The following is a 16,962-nucleotide window of genomic DNA, read 5'->3' as shown; positions in this document are numbered from 1 at the left end:
ATACAAAGTAGATCCTAAATTAATACAGTTCCTAAACATAGTAATAAAAAATTGGAAAACCACACTTAATATCCAAACAAATTCAAATAATATTACATCACAGCCAATACAGATTAAGCATGGAATATACCAAGGAGACTCATTAAGTCCTTTCTGGTTCTGCCTTGCTCTGAACCCACTATCCAACATGCTAAATAATACAAATTACGGATATAATATTACTGGAACATACCCACACAAAATCACACATTTGCTATACATGGATGATCTAAAACTACTGGCAGCAACAAATCAACAACTCAACCAATTACTAAAGATAACAGAAGTATTCAGCAATGATATAAAAATGGCTTCTGGAACAGACAAATGTAAGAAAAGTAGCATAGTCAAGAGAAAATACACTAAACAAAAAGATTACATATTGGATAACCACAGCGACTGCATAGAAGCGATGGAAAAAACAGATGCCTATAAATATCTAGGATACAGACAAAAAATAGGAATAGATAATACAAATATTAAAGAAGAACTAAAAGAAAAATATAGACAAAGACTAACAAAAATATTGAAAACAGAATTGACAGCAAGAAACAAGACAAAAGCTATAAATACTTATGCTATACCAATATTGACCCACTCATTTGGCGTACTGAACTGGAGTAACACAGACCTAGAAGCACTCAATACACTTACACAATCACAATGCCACAAATATAGAATACATCACATACACTCAGCAACAGAAAGATTCACATTAAGCAGAAAGGAAGGAGGAAGGGGATTTATCGGCAGAAAAAAACCTACATTATGGACAGGTAGACAATTTAAGAAAATTCCTTACAGAACGAGCAGAAACTAGCAAAATACACAAACCAATCACTCATATAAATACATCTCCTACACCACTGCAATTTCATAACCACTTCTACAACCCTTTAGATCACATAACATCAACAGATACAAAGAAAGTAAATTGGAAAAAGAAAACACTACATGGCAAGCACCCGTATCATCTAACACAGCCACACATCGATCAAAACGCATCCAACACTTGGCTAAGAAAAGGCAATATATACAGTGAGACGGAAGGATTCATGATTGCAATACAGGATCAAACAATAAACACCACATATTACAGCAAGCATATTATTAAAGATCCCAATACCACAACAGATAAATGCAGACTTTGCAAACAACAAATAGAAACAGTAGATCACATCACAAGAGGATGTACAATACTAGCAAATACAGAATACCCCAGAAGACACGACAATGTAGCAAAAATAATACATCAACAACTTGCCATACAACATAAACTAATAAAACAACACGTTCCCACATACAAGTATGCACCACAAAATGTACTGGAGAATGATGAATACAAATTATACTGGAACAGAACCATTATAACAGATAAAACAACACCATATAACAAACCTGACATCATACTCACCAATAAAAAGAAGAAATTAACACAACTAATCGAAATATCCATACCCAATACAGCAAATATACAGAAGAAAACAGGTGAAAAAATTGAAAAATACATCCAACTGGCTGAGGAAGTCAAGGATATGTGGCATCAGGATAAAGTTGACATTATACAAATTATACTTTCAACTACAGGAGTCATACCACACAATATCCAACAGTACATCAACGCAATACAGCTACATCCAAACTTATATATACAACTACAGAAATCTGTAATTATTGATACATGTTCAATTACTCGAAAGTTACTAAATGCATAAATGCAATGTAACATATACCGTACAGTTAAAAGGAAGTCACGCTTGATCAAGGTCCGCGTCACTTTCCATTTTTAACCAGAAATAACGTCTGAGAAAAGGATAATAATAATAATAATAATAATAATAAAGTATTACAACTTTTGAGCACATGTGCTACATCAAGGAGATTAACAATAATGTGCATCAGTTCAGTTGTGGGGCAATACAAGCACTTGTGGATTTTATGCTTTCGTGTGAATATCAAGGTAAGAAAAACTATATTGTAAGTGACAATATTTTATGAGCAGCTGAACATTCTGTTCATTATCATGTTGCAGAGACTATATTCACCTGTGGTGCAAGAATCAAGCTCCCCCTCATAAACACGAAGTTATTGCCACACAATTATACATGTCAGAACAAAATGCACATATATATTTTGCAAAGCTGTATCCACAGGCAAGATGATTTGTGGTTACAAATTATCCAAACACAGTATCAATTAAAGTTAACTTACAAATGAGTATAGAGATTTATCTTGTCTCGATAGATGAACAATTTCACCCGACATCCATACAATTTTGAAACTTCAGCTATAACTTTATACAGAGCTAATATTTTGCAGTAAACCATTCAACCATCTGCAGAATGAGCCTGAAAGCAAACCGCTCTCATCTACCTTATATATCAGTAGGGCAAGTGAAGTGTGTATGAGTACATAGTAAATCTTGTGGAAGAAACAGCAAGTGGGTGGCAGGGAAACAAGCTACCATGACCTCACTGCAAAGAATGTTGTTTCACAATTCTGGTCAACAGGGGAACAATACTGTTGTCAATGATAGTTAAATACTGCTAGTGCCAAGGGCCCACACTTTCTCAAGCTTAAAGCCATCATCACAACTGATATGAATCATTCATCAAATGTATTTCTTTAGCTTTCCTGTGACACGAATCACAGAATGATGAAACAGATGAAATTTAGATGTTCTCACAGCCCAGTCTGTAACTTGCACGTATAGCATTTGACCATGGCAAAATTATCAGGCTGTAGCAAGCAGGTATAGAGTTTACATAAGTAAAGTATGTCTGATACTCAACAAACCACACTGGCAAAGAATCTTTTAAATGCCTGCCTTCTGTAGAATCAAGTCATCCTACACAGAGCCAACAAGTGTGGCAAAGAAATAATTGAGACTCATTTTCTTCAATAACTTTTTTGAGAAGTCCAAGTTTTTCCTTTAGATGGCCCTTACCAGCAATCATATGTGCCCTGCACACAATTGTATTGGGAATACAATTGGTATAATTAAATGGAATTCATGGAAAGTTTCTCACCATGAGGACATTCTACGAACGTGCAAATACCTGCAAACGATGACAGGCTTAAAACATTCTGAGTTCAACACCATTTCCTCAAAATCTTCATGTAGAACTCACCAAAGGTTCACATGTGTAATTTTGAAGTGTGTGTGTTCCCCATCCCTGTAGATACAAATTAATTACAGGAACACATGATGTTGTTGGAATAGGAAGTGACTGTGCCAGGCGATCAAGTGTGTGAACATTATATACACCAGTCAATGGCATTGTGTGTCTAGTCTTATTTTCTGCCACCCCACTTAACAGGTGAAACTCCAAAACACCCCTTCACAAAACGAAAAAGAAGAGAAACATACAACAGTACAATACCTTTTGGGTTCACTGCCACTACTTGTCGATTCTACTTCTTGTTTGAGCTCCTGAAAAAATGATGAAGAGCATCTATAATAATAAACAATAATCAGTGTTCAGGCAGCTGAAATGAGATTTCTATGGAATGTCAAAGGATTTCATCTCTCATATTAGTCCCAAATGACAACATATTGAAATGAATAAATATGAATCCAACAATGTCACATGATGTCTCATCTGATTAGCCAGCCGGGTCTGATTATGTACAATGGCAATGGAAAGAAGGTTGCCTAAGATTAAAAGAAATACATTTCCTGTGGGAAAAGTCATGTGGACTGATCGTGCAAGCAGTGGAGTGATTCACAAAACTGGAACATGCTTCATGCCTAATCTTGGATAGATGATGGTGATTAATTACAATGAATCACGTTACCTTCCATTAGGAACATGGGTGCACTCAGCAACTGTTATTTGATTTATAAATTACAGAGTACAGCAAACAATTGTCCTTTTGTGCATATTTTATTTGGCATTCATTTGCCAAATAAAACCTGCAAAACAGGATGACTGATTGCTGTGCTCTACAATTTATAAATCATAATGAAATTAAATCCAAAATGCAACACTTTTTTTGCCAGGAGTCTTCTGATGGGTTTGATGGAGTCTCCAACAATTTCCTCTACTGTGTCAATTTCTTCATAGCATCTACATCCAACCTTTTCAGTCATTTGTTGTATGTATTCTAATCTCTATCTTCCTCTACAACTTTTGCCATACATAGTTCCCACCAGTGTAATGGAAGTTATTCCTTGATCTCTTAAAATGTTTGCCACAATTCTATCACTTCTTCCTGGAAGTGCTTGTCATTCATTCCTTTCCTCAACACCCCTGATGAGAATTTTGACATTTCTTAGCAGTTCACTAAATGTTCAGCATCCTTGTATAGCAACACATTTCAAACACTTTGTTTCTCTCCTTTTCTCATCTTCCACAATCCACAATTCACTTCAACATAATACTGAACTCCAGATGCATAATCTCAGAAGTTTCTTCTTCAAATTAAAGCCAATGTTTGAACTAGTAGCTTCTTTTGGTGAGGAATGCCCCCTTTATCAGAGTTAATTTTTTTACCTTCCTTGCTTCATGCATTTTGTGTGATTTTGCTTCAGAAGTAGTGAAATTCATTCACTTTGTCCACCACATGGTCACAAAATATGGTGCTACGTTCATCAGTAATCTCATTTCTGTTGCTGCACAACACTTTCTTCTTTCTTTGGTTTACTTTCAATCCACATTCTTTGCTCAGTAAATTGTACATTCCATTCAGTGGGTCCTGTCATTCTTACTTTCACAGAGGATAGAACTGTCCTCAGTGAATCTTATCATCAACAGCCTTTCACTCTGATTTTGATCCCACTCCTGACTCTTCCATTTCCTTCAACGTTGCTTTGATAAAAAGGCTAAATAGTAGAGATGAACTTCCTGCCCGCCAATGCCATTCTCAATCCAAGCATTTCTGTTTAGGTTTTCATTTCTTTTGCTGCTTCTTAGTCACTGTGTATGTTTTATTTTACCCATCTTACCCAACTTTTCTGAAGTTCTCAAACATCTAGTACCACTTTATAGTGCCAATCACTTTATCTAGATTGACAAATACAACAAATGTGTTGAGTTTCTTTAGACTTGCATCATTTATCAAGTACACACATAAATTCAGTTTGATAAATTGCTGGCTATTGTACTCATCTAGCAATGTCTGTTGGGACTAGCTCCACAACTACTTTTACCAATGCATTTTATTGTAGCAATCACAGTTACAATTCATTCTAATTCACTCTTTCATTTTATTTATTAGGCATTTAATTACTAATCCACATTCTTTTTTACTTCAGACTGACTAAAATCTGGAAACTTCTTTAGACATTATTCTTGTGTATGAACAGAGATCAGGATATTCATTCACAATGTATTTGGCAAATAATTACAGTCATAAGTAACCAAATGACGTTATTTCTTGTGTTGTGTTCAGAGTCATATAACACATTTTGCATGTTAACACTTTTGCCTTTATGTACAACTTGCCACAAATATTTATATATGCCACAGAATGCTTAAATTTTTGAAATCTACTTAGGAAAGAAATCTTCCACTTCAATATGACCATCTGATCAATCCACAGTTTTCAACAACGAAGTTGGAAAAACAACAGATGCCTCATGAGTACAATTGTGCCACCTTTAGCTGTAGTTAGATCATGTTCTGCTTGTTCAATATTTTTTTTTTACAAATATTATTTCTGCTTGCACAGAACTAGCCACGGTACATTTATTAATATGCTAGCAGGGATAAACTTGGATATCTATCAATTTTTCTTTTACATGTAACAGAGGATCCTCAATGAAATATGAGGAACTTTATCTGCCACATGCATGAAAGTAAGAGGTATTATGTTACAACTAAGGGATATTGATACCATACCGGAGAATTTTCTATGAGGTAATATTTACTACAAGAATGTGTAATGTAATGGGACTGACACTGTTCATTATTCATGAAATGTGTGTTATACATGTTGCATATTTGATAAATAATTTATAAATTTATCATTAATACAATAAACATACACCAAAGAGCTAAAGAAACTGGTACACCTGACTAATAGCATGTAGGGTCCCTGTGAGCACGCAGAAGTGCTGCAACATGATGTGGCATGGACTCAACTAATGCCTGAAGTAGTGCTGGAGGGAAATGACACCATGAATCCATAAATCCGTAAGTGTACAATGGGGTGGGGATCTCTTCTGAACAGCACATTGTAAGGCACCCCACATATGCTCGATGGTATTCATGCCTGGGGAATTTGGTGGCCAGTGAAAGTGTTTAAACTTAGAAGTGTGTTCCTGGAGCCACTCTGTAGCAATTCTGGTTGTGTAGGGTGTCACATTGTCCTGCTGGAATTGTCCAAGTCCATCAGAGGGCACAATGAGCATGAATGGATGCAGGTGATGAGACAGGATGTTAATGTATGACAGTCGTATCTAGACGTATCAGGAGTCCCATACCACTCCAAATGCACATGCCTCACATCATTACAGAGCCTCCACCAGCTCGAACACTCCACTGCTGACAAGCAGGGTCCACAGATTCGTGAGGTTGCCTCCATACCTGAGCACATCCATCCACTCGATACAATTTGAAATAAGACGCATCCAACCAGGCAACATGTTTCCAGTCATCAACAGTCCAATGTCAGTGTTGACAGACCCAGGAGAGGCATAAAGCTCTCTGTAGTGCAGTCATCGAGGGTACACGAGTAGGCCTTCTGTTTCGAAAGCCCATATCGACGATGTTTCATTGGATGGTTCATGCTAACACTTTTTGATGGCCCAGCACTGAAATCTGCAGCAATTTGCAGAAGGGTTGCCTTCTGTCACATTGAATGATTCTCTTCAGTTGTCGTTGGTCCTGTTCTTGTAGGATCTTTTTCCAGCTGCAGCAATGTTGGAGATTTGATGTTTTACCGGATTCCTGATATTCAAGGTACACTCGAGAAATGGTCATACAGAAAGATCCCCACTTCATTGCTACCTCAGAGATGCATCGATCGTGCGCCAACTATGACACAACGTTCAAACTCACTTAAATTTTGGTAACCTGCCATTGTAGAAGCAGTAACCGATCTAACAACTGTGCCAGACGTGTGTTGTCTTATATAGGCATTGCTGATTGCACACCATATTCTGTCTGTTTACATATGTCTGTATTTGAATATGCATGCATATACCAGTTTCTTTGGCACTTCAGTGAACTTTACTCTATAAAACAATAACATAAATATAAGAACAAAATTGCTACTAAAACGTGGAGGGATAGGTGCCTGTATTGTACCAGCTCTAATTTGTGCCACTGCTGTAAAATTTGTCACTCCTGTACTAACCAAAATTTAGCAACCTCAGCATGGTCTATGTGCTTCTTGGAGCTGCATCATCAGCTGAGAGCTCTGTGTTTGAGGAACAGATGAGATGAAGACAGTACTGATTTTGTTGTAGTTTTCATCCAACTTTGTGAAGAGAATTACTGTTGTACAGCAAATGGCAACAATGCTTTATTTATGGGTGAATATACATGAAATAAACTTAATTTTCAGAAAGTCATGAATCTGTTCATTGTGGTATGTTCATTGGAAATTGATAAAGAGTAAAAAAAAAGAAAATGGTGACGTGGTCTGTAATGTGCCACTAAGTTTCCAATACTGTACCAGTGCAATTTGAGAAACCTGCTCTTCTAGTGAGCTTTAAAAAGAGAGTTAAGTGTTACTAGTGCTACATAAAGTTTAGAAACAGTATGGAGAATTTTCTAATGTGTTACTTATAGTCAGTAATAAGTAATCATTTTTTATTACAGGTGATATGGAGTCTGTAACTCAGATAACTGCATTTAGCTGTAACCACATATCTAACTAGGCATTATGGATCGAATTAATGGGCACACACATATATATTGTTCCTAAGCCAACAATTAAGAGCTATGCTGAAAATAATATCGAAAATACAAACTGGGATATAAAAAAATTTTGATTTCAGTAAAATGTTTCCCACTGAGGTTGAAAATAATTTGCAGAAGCATATTCTTACATTTGAGGAGGCAATGTTTGGTTTAAGCATGTTGGACATAAGAAAACTTGCGTCCGACATCCCAAACGGAAACTGACTGCCCTGAAATTTCAACACAGATGCAGCCATGGCAAGTAAAAAGTGGACTGAAGGTGTCCATCCAAAAATATTGCCAAAGCTAAAGGAAATTATGAAATGTCCATACAAAATTTCCAAAACCAAGTCAAAACAAAATTTCCAAAACCTAGCCAAGGACCCTGTGAGCTGTAGTTTTTTTTTTTTTTTTTTCTTCTGGCCTTTTCTATTATACAATATTCTTTCACTTTCATGCTTTGCAACCATTTTCACGCTTCTTGCCATGATGATTTTTCCCAGAGTCTACTTCTGTCCTAGAAATATGTGAAAGCTTGAATCTTCAATTTGATAGTCACCTGCAATAAATTTTCATATCCTGTATTCCATTTTCTTACAGATCGCTTTATACCCTTAGGATCCAGCATAGTTTAGTTCTCTTATTCACAAGAAACTACATTAACTGACATGTCAACCTCCCACAGTCCACTATAAAGGTGTGTCTGAAAAACATGCCCCTTATTTTCCTGGTGGTATCTGAGCTTCTCCCTATGTGGGCATGCAGTTCCTGGTTTGCTTGTCTTCTATATTGACCATCATTCTTCACAGTCCAAATATCCTCCTGAGAATTCTTTGTTCCACTTCATGAGTCTGAATTTAGCCACTTATGAAATTACTGTGTGTAAGTGTGCATAACACTTTTTAACATAACAAAAGGAAAAAAAACTGTATTTATGCTATTAAAAAGGAGTGTTCATAAATCATCTTTATTGTAAAGATTTTAGACAGAAATATTAAATAACTTATTCCACGACTGGTTATTTTACTTGCTGGTGAATCGTCCAGGTTGTATGGCCACGGTCTGAGAAACTTCTTTTTCCTCACATTTTGTCCAGAGCTCGTGTCAAGGTATTGCAGATGCCGTAATATTTATGCTAGTGGTGTAGCTCTCTCCATCTGGCTGTGTGTGGCTGGGTACTGTACTGTATGGCCAGCAGACAAAGAGGGAAGAGAGGTTGCTGGAGTAGGAGTAGCAGAAATCCATTTGCATTTTGCTGTATCCTGTGAGATGAACAGTGTTGGGCACGCTCGTATCATATTGCTGCTAACAAGGGTTTCCCTCTGGCACTCCATTGGTATCCTTCACCCCTCTCGACTAGAGTCTCATGAATTTCTATCTCAATGGATTCCATTACGATGCTGACCCAAAAGCCTGTTGTCCGGCACAGCATCTTGGTGTTCTGTAAATCAGAGGTGCGGTCTTCCTTGATGATATGCTATGCTATGCTATGCTATGCTCCACTCTCCTATCACTGATTTACCTGTGTGTCCCAGTCGCACATGCCTGATGTGCTCTCTCAACATTCTGAATTAGAGCAGTGTGTTTGTACAGTATATTGTTGGCCACACTCACAGGCAATGCTACAAATCTCACGTATGTTTAGTTTAAGTGGATCTTTCAGAGAGCCAAGTGACTCATCTTTGGCAGTGATCTGAAGACAGTTTTCATGTTGGATTTTGCAAGTACCCTCACAATTTTGGATGAGAGCAGTCCTAGGTAAGGAGGGAACATGAGTGTGTTTTCTTCCTCTTCCCAGTTTGGTGTGTCTTCTCTCTTCTTTGATGCCCTTTTAATCCATGCTTCAGAGTGCTCATTTTTATGGAACACTTCCTGTAGGTGTTATAGTTCGGCTGGGAGACATTCTTTACTGCAGATGATGTGCACCCTATGTACAAGGCTGGTCTGCACTGTTTGCTGTTGTGCTCGATAGTGGCAGCTCTTCACATGTTGGTACAGGTCTGTAAGAGTCTTATTCGAATATACTGAATGACTTAGTACCATCCGCTCCTTCTTTATTAGCATGTCAACAAAAGGGAGACAACTACTGTTCTCTATTTCTATAGTGAAAACAGTGTTTTGATGGCTGGTGTTTAGGTGGTCCAGAAACCCATCCAGTACCTGTCCGTCACACTCCAATACCAGAAAAGTATCATTGACATAAGAGGAATAAATGCTCGGGGATTCTGCTGAGCCATAGAGATTTGCGATCCCGGGACCCAGTGAGCAGCCTGTGGTCACTCTGTGCATCTGTTCATAAAACTCTCCATTGCATTTTAAGTAGGTGGTCATCAGAGAATGTTCAAAAAGTGTAAATATTTGCAGCTCGAAATGCTGAGACAGCAGCAACAATCGGTCTTGCAGCAGTACATTCGTGAATAGTGACAATGCCAAAACTCATGAGCTTGTCAACTCTCTGTAATTGCATGTCCTTAAGTACTTACATGAAATCAGCCAAGTTATCATGATTACAGCGTCCCACAAGGGGTTTTAGAAGTGACACCAGATATTTGGTCATCCTTTAGTGGGTGAATTAGCGGTGTTGAGTACTGGCCGCAAAGACACCCCTTCCTCATGGATTTTAGCCAGTTCATTTGCTGGCACCCTGGGACACAGCCACTTCTTCACTACCTCTGGTAGATCTGAGTTCTTCAGTAGAGCCACCGTTTCCTCAATCACCATCACCTGAGAACTATATTTAACAGGTGCATTATCAGTGGCACGAAGGAAGTAATTCGAGGCTTGTCAGAGGAAGAAGTGGACGAGATCACACAGGAAACTTGCAGGACCATCGACAAATATCAACTTCTGAAAATGAATATGACAGTGGCATAACAGGAGACCATCTGATCAGTGAGAGAAGATGCTGATACTATTGTCCTTCCAGCACACAAAGGGGCTGCAATGACTCTGGTGCACGCCGATGGTTACCATCACAAAATTGGTTTACTGCTGCAGCACCCACCGTACAGGGAACTCGAGAAGGATCCAACCTTGATGATGACCAAGAAAACTGTGACTCTGCTTAACTCAAATCTACCAGATGTAGTGAAGGAGTGGTGTATCCCAGGGTGCCAGCAAATGGACTTGCCAACATCCACAAGGAAGGGCTGCCTCTGCGATCAATACTGAACACGATTAATCCACAGAGTTATTCACACAACTATGGATAGGCCAAATATCTGACATCACTTCTCAAACATCTTTGTGAGACACTGTGGCATCGCGATAAGAACTCTGTCGATTTCATTAAAGTACTTAGAGACATGCGACTATGAAGAGATGAGCTGTTTGTGAGTTTTGATGTTATACTGCTGTTCACATATGCACCTCTGCAAAACTGCTTGGTGTTGCTACTTCAACATTTCAAGCTGCAAATAGCTGAACTTTTTGAACATGCTCTGATGGCCACCTACTTCAAGTGCAATGGAGAGGTTTATGAACAGTTGGACGGAGTGGCCATGGGATCCCCACTGGCCCCAAGGATCGCAAATCTTTACCTAGAAGTGGCCCTAAAACCACTTAGCAGAAACCCAACCATTCCCTCCACTACGATGAAAATACTTTTCTGCTAAGGGAGCAAGGCAGAAAGGTTTTTGATGAGTTCCTGGGCCACCTGAACATACATACATCAAAACACTGCTTTATGTCGAAAAACAGAACAGTTGTCTCCCTTTCTTGGACATAGGCAGATGTTATACTAAGCCATTCAGTATATAGGAACAAGACCTGTACCTGCATGCAACAAGCTGCCTTCATCCAGCACAATGGCCTGCAGTGCTTACCACCACAGTACATGGGACACACATCATCTGCAATAAACAATCTCCGAGCTGAACTACAATATTTCAAGGACATGTTCTACAAAAGTGGGTACACTGAAGCACAGATTAATAGGGCATTCAAGACGAGAGAAGACACAGAAAATTGAAAAGGAGGAGGAGGAGGAGGAGGAGGAGGAGGAGGAGAAAGAAGAAGAAGAAACAAGACTTTTATTCTATACTGGGGACTGCTCTGAGCGGAAATTGTAAAGGTACTTGAAAAATTCAACATAAAGAAAGTCTTCTGAGCACTGTCAATGACAAGAGAGTTGCTCAACTCTGTGCAAGACTTACTTAAACTGGATGTACCTGGGGCTTTGGTACTGCCTTTGGGCATGTGCGACTGGGACAACAACAGAGAAATCAACAAGAGCAGAGCAGCGTCTGCACCTTTGAGTTTCACAGCACCAATGTGCTAAACCGAGCAACCGTAAAGGAATCCACTGAAATATGGATTCACCAGAATCTGGTCAACAGAGATGAAAGACACTGACTGAGTGCAGCACAGAACACTGTGTTAGTGGCAATACGATGAGAGAACACGTGCCCCCCCGCTAACCCCACCATGGCGATGTCAACACCACCTCTCGTCGCAGGCATCAGGTGGCCGCCCACAGCTGAGTGGAGGACAGTGTACTGGTAGCATAAATATTCATCCACATGTGACGAGTATGACACTCTTCAGAACATCACAGTACTTTAACACTTCCATTTGGCTGGAAACCTGAGAGCTTTATGTCGGTGGTATTTGCCAGGAGACTCTACATTCACACTTGTCATGAAATTGTTCATATCTAATAGAATCAAATTTCAATAATTAATGGAAAATCTCATATAAAGATGTGAAACAAATACTAACAAAGAGATAGAGGGGCTGGCCAGTACTTACCTCAGCTCAGTACAGGCGATAGATGCACAAAAAACAGAATCAAAAATTTACGTTCCTAGCTTTCGGAACAAATGTTCCTTCATCAGGAAGGACAGAGGGGAAAGAAAGGGAAGAAGGGAAAGTAGATTCAGTTACTCATAACCCAGGTTATGAAGCAACAGGGAAAGGAAAACAGGGAGGATAGCAAGGATGGAGGCATGGTTGTCAGAGGGAAGCCAAAGATATTCTACTGTAAGTACTGTGCCAGCTTCAAACCAAAGAGGATGCATACAGAAGTATATAGCATAAAGATAAACACAACTACGTAGGATGAAAAGATGCGTGAATGGCTAAAGAGGAAAGGGAAAGAGGAGAAGACTGAAGAGTAAATGGGAGTGAGGTTGTTTAACGTAGGTTCAGTCCAGGGGGATGGTGGGATGAAAGGATGTGTTGGAGTGCGAGTTCCCATCTCCACAGTTCAGAGGGACTGGTGTTGGGTGGGAGAAGCCAAATGGCACATACGGTGTAGCAGGTTCCTAGGTCCCTAGAATTATGCTGGAGGGCATGCTCCGCTACTGGGTATTAGGCATCTCCTAGGCGGACAGTTCGTCTGTGTCCGTTCATGCGCAGCCAGTTTAGTTGTTGTCATACTGATGTAAAAGGCTGTGCAGTGCAGGCATGTCAGTTGATAAATGACATGTGTAGTCTCACACGTGGCCCTGCCTTGAATTGTGTATGTTTTACCAGTAGCGGGGCTGGAGTAGGTGGTTGTGGGGGGATGCATGGGGCAGGTTTTGCAGCGGGGTCGGTTACAGGGGTAGAGAAGGTAGTCTGGGAATATTGTAGGGTTTAACAAGAATGTTACTGAGGTTAGGGGGGCGACGAAAGGCAACTCTGGGTGGTGTGGGGAGAATTTTGTCAAGGGATGATCGCATTTCAGGTGTTGACTTGAGAAAGTCATATCCCTGGCAGAGTAATTTGTTGATGTTTCGAGGCCAGGATAATATTGGGTGACAAGGGGGATGCTTCTGTGTGGTCTGGAGGTAGGAACATTGTTGTTGGACAGGAAGGAATGTATTTCTCGGGAGATCTGTTTGTGGACAAGGTCTGCAGGATAGTTGTGGGAGAGGAAAGCACTGGTCAGGTTATTGGTGTAATTGATGAGGGATTCGTCACTGGAGCAGATACGTTTGCCACAAATACCTAGGCTGTAGGGAAGGGAGCGTTTGATGTGGAATGGATGGCAGCTATCAAAGTGCAGGTACTGTTGTTTGTATGTGGGTTTGACATGGACAGAGGTGTGGATGTGAGCTTCAACAAGATGAAGGTCAACATCCAGGAAGGTGGCTTGGATTTTGGAGAAGGACCAGGTGAAATTCAGATTCGTAAAGGAGGTGAGGTTATGGAGGAAATTAAGGAGTGTTTCTTCACCATAAGTCCAGAGCATAAAGATGTCATCTATAAACCTATACCAGGCCAGGGGAAGCAGCTGTTGGGTCTTCAGGAAAGCCTCCTCCATGCGGCCCATGAAGAGGTTGGCATAGGACGGAGCCATCCTGGTTCCCATGGCCGTTCCCCTCATTTGTTTGTAGGTTTGGCCTTCAAAAACGTAGTAATTATGGGTGAGGATGAAGTTGGTAAGTGTGATAAGGAATGAGGTTTTTGGAAGATCTTTGGGTGGGCGTTGGGAGAGGTAGTGCTCAAGGCAGAGAGACCATGGGTATGTGGGATGTTTGTGTAAAGGGATGTAGCATCTATGGTGACAAGAAAGGTTTCAGGTGGGAGAGGAGTGGGAATCGATTTGAGGCGTTCTAGGAAGTGTCTTTGATGTAGGATGGGAGTCTGCGGGTGATAGGTTGGAGGTGCTGGTCTACCAGAGCTGAGATACGTTCTGTTGGGGCTTTGAAGCCTGCTACAATGGGACGGCCAGGATGATTCTCTTTGTGGATTTTGGGTAATAGGTAGAAGGTAGGGGTACGTGGCTCAGGTGGAGAGAGTAAGTCTATGGAAGCTGTTGTGAGGCCTTGTGAGAGACCTTGGATTTTTAAGATTTTTCTGCAGCTCAGTCTGGATGGAGGGAATGGGATCCTGGGTAACAGCTTTGTAGGTTGAGGTGTCGGAGGGTTGACGCAGTCCTTCTGCCACATACTCTACGTGGTCAAGTACGACAGTTGTGGAGCCTTTATCCGCCAGGAGGCTATTACAGTACTTACAGTAGAATATCTTTGGCTTCCCTCTGACAACCATGCCTCCATCCTTGCTATCCTCCCTGTTTTCCTTCCCCTGTTGCTTCATAATCTGGGTTATGAGTAACTGAATCTACTTTCCCTTCTTCCCTTTCTTTGGCTATCTTTCTCTGCCACAGGAAATTTTTTTGGGACATTTCTGCGCCACCCGCGAACTTTTTTGCGGCACACGCGATCTTTTTTGCGGGACGCGCGATCTTTTTTGTGGCACGCGTGATCTCTTTTGCGGCACGCGCGATTTTTTTTTGCCACTAGCTATCTCTGTTTTTGAGCAACGTGTGTTCTTTTCCCCTGATCTGGACATACTTGCTTGGTCTGGTCAACTTTTTCCGTATTTTTCTTATTTAGTGGTCTTCCTTTTGGTATTGAACATTACCAACACAATTTCTTTCTTTCTCGTCCTTCCCTCCTTGTTTTATTCCTTCTTATGATTACTATTTCAACTTTAGTTATTTAATTTCCCTACCCAGCAGTTACCCACTATGTACCTTAAACCTATACCACATTATTTACGTTCATTCCGGAAACATGCATTCACCGTAACCAAACTGTAATCCCACATACTTTTCCTCCGGTCCTGCTTAACCTTTGGAATTACCCCTAAAGGACTTACCTTAAAAGTTCCCATCTCTGGGTGCAATTCCTCCTTCCACCAGACTCTCCTGTACTTCCAGAACCTTCAATCCTTAGCCCTTACCCAACTTGTCTTGAATCTCTACACTACTTCATGTAACCACCACTCCCAACAGCTCCTTCTCTCTTCAAAGTCCTCCACCTCTCAAACCCTTGCTTGGAGAACACACTCAGGAACATCATCCTAGAAGCCAGCTGCAAACTTGAGTCCCATGCCACACACCACCTGAAAAAACTATCCACAGTGCTATTGCAACACCTAAGAAGTGGGGTCCCTCTCCCTATCCCTCACAAACACCAACCACAACAGAACCTTCAACAAACCCCCCTCATAGCCAACAAACCTAGCCTAGCCACCCTACTCAACTCCCCATCCCAGCACATACCCCTCACAGACCAAATCTCAACTACAACCACAGTCAAATGCCACATATCAGCAGTCCCAATTCAGTTCTAAAACTCTCATCCAGATCCCTCTCTCCTCCAGAGACATCTGTTCTATCAAAAGGGTTAACCTTTAGCCCCACACCTAAATTCAACCACACTGCCCTGGTTAAAGATCTCCTCTCATTCACCGGGAACCTCAACTGGAAATATCACTTCACTACCCAAACACAGCCCCCAAATACTAGACCCAGTGTTGAACCCTGTCTAGAACAGTTCCGCCCACCTTCTCAAAGGGATCCTCCTCCACTCCCCCAAAACCATCCCTTGCAGCCATTTCAGGAATTCCTCACATCCAGTGTTGCCTCCCAGTCCTTCTTGAAGAACATCCCGACCACCCCCAACAACACCCCAGCTGAATCCCGTGCCATTAAGGAGCTGAAAATAGACCACTCTATTGTCATCCTCGCAGTGGATAAAGGCTCCACAACTGTCGTACTTGACCGTGTGGAGTGCGTGGCAGAAGGACTGCGTCAGCTCTCCGACACCTCAACCTACAAAGCTGTTACCCAGGATCCCATTCCCTCCATCCAGACTGAGCTGCATAAAATCATAAAAATCCAAGGTCCCTCACAAGGCCTCACAACGGCTTCCATAGACTTACTCACTCCACCTGAGCCACGTACCCCTACCTTCTACCTATTACCCAAAATCCACAAATGGAACCATCCTGGCCGTCCCATTGTAGCAGGCTTCAAAGCCCCAACAGAACGTATCTCAGCTCTGGTAGACCAGCACCTCCAACCTATCACCCGCAGACTCCCATCCTACATCAGAGACACAAACCACTTCCTAGAACGCCTCAAATCCATTCCCACTCCTCTCCCACCTGAAACCTTTCTTGTCACCATAGATGCTACATCCCTTTATACAAACATCCCACATACCCATGGTCTCTCTGCCCTTGAGCACTACCTCTCCCACCGCCCACCCAAAGATCTTCCAAAAACCTAATTCCTTATCACACTTACCAACTTCATCCTCACCCATAATTACTTCACTTTTGAAGGCCAGACCTACAA

General features: G+C 40.9%; 1 protein-coding gene across 2 annotated transcripts in view; it reads right to left on the bottom strand.

The window, feature by feature from the left end:
- Positions 1 to 16,962, bottom strand: part of LOC124551294 (gastrula zinc finger protein 5-1-like) — a 199,352-nt gene that overhangs the window by 44,238 nt on the left and 138,152 nt on the right. For both annotated transcript variants that reach the window (XM_047126301.1, XM_047126302.1), the window contains one exon: positions 3,423 to 3,472. In XM_047126301.1, the coding sequence (XP_046982257.1) occupies positions 3,423 to 3,472 (50 nt within the window). The remainder of the gene's footprint in view (positions 1 to 3,422; positions 3,473 to 16,962) is intronic.

This window comes from Schistocerca americana, chromosome 9 (genome assembly GCF_021461395.2).
Source record: "Schistocerca americana isolate TAMUIC-IGC-003095 chromosome 9, iqSchAmer2.1, whole genome shotgun sequence".
Taxonomy (NCBI): domain Eukaryota; kingdom Metazoa; phylum Arthropoda; class Insecta; order Orthoptera; family Acrididae; genus Schistocerca; species Schistocerca americana.
The sequence above is the reverse complement of the archived record's forward strand: the minus strand, read 5'-3'. Positions and strand labels throughout refer to the sequence as shown.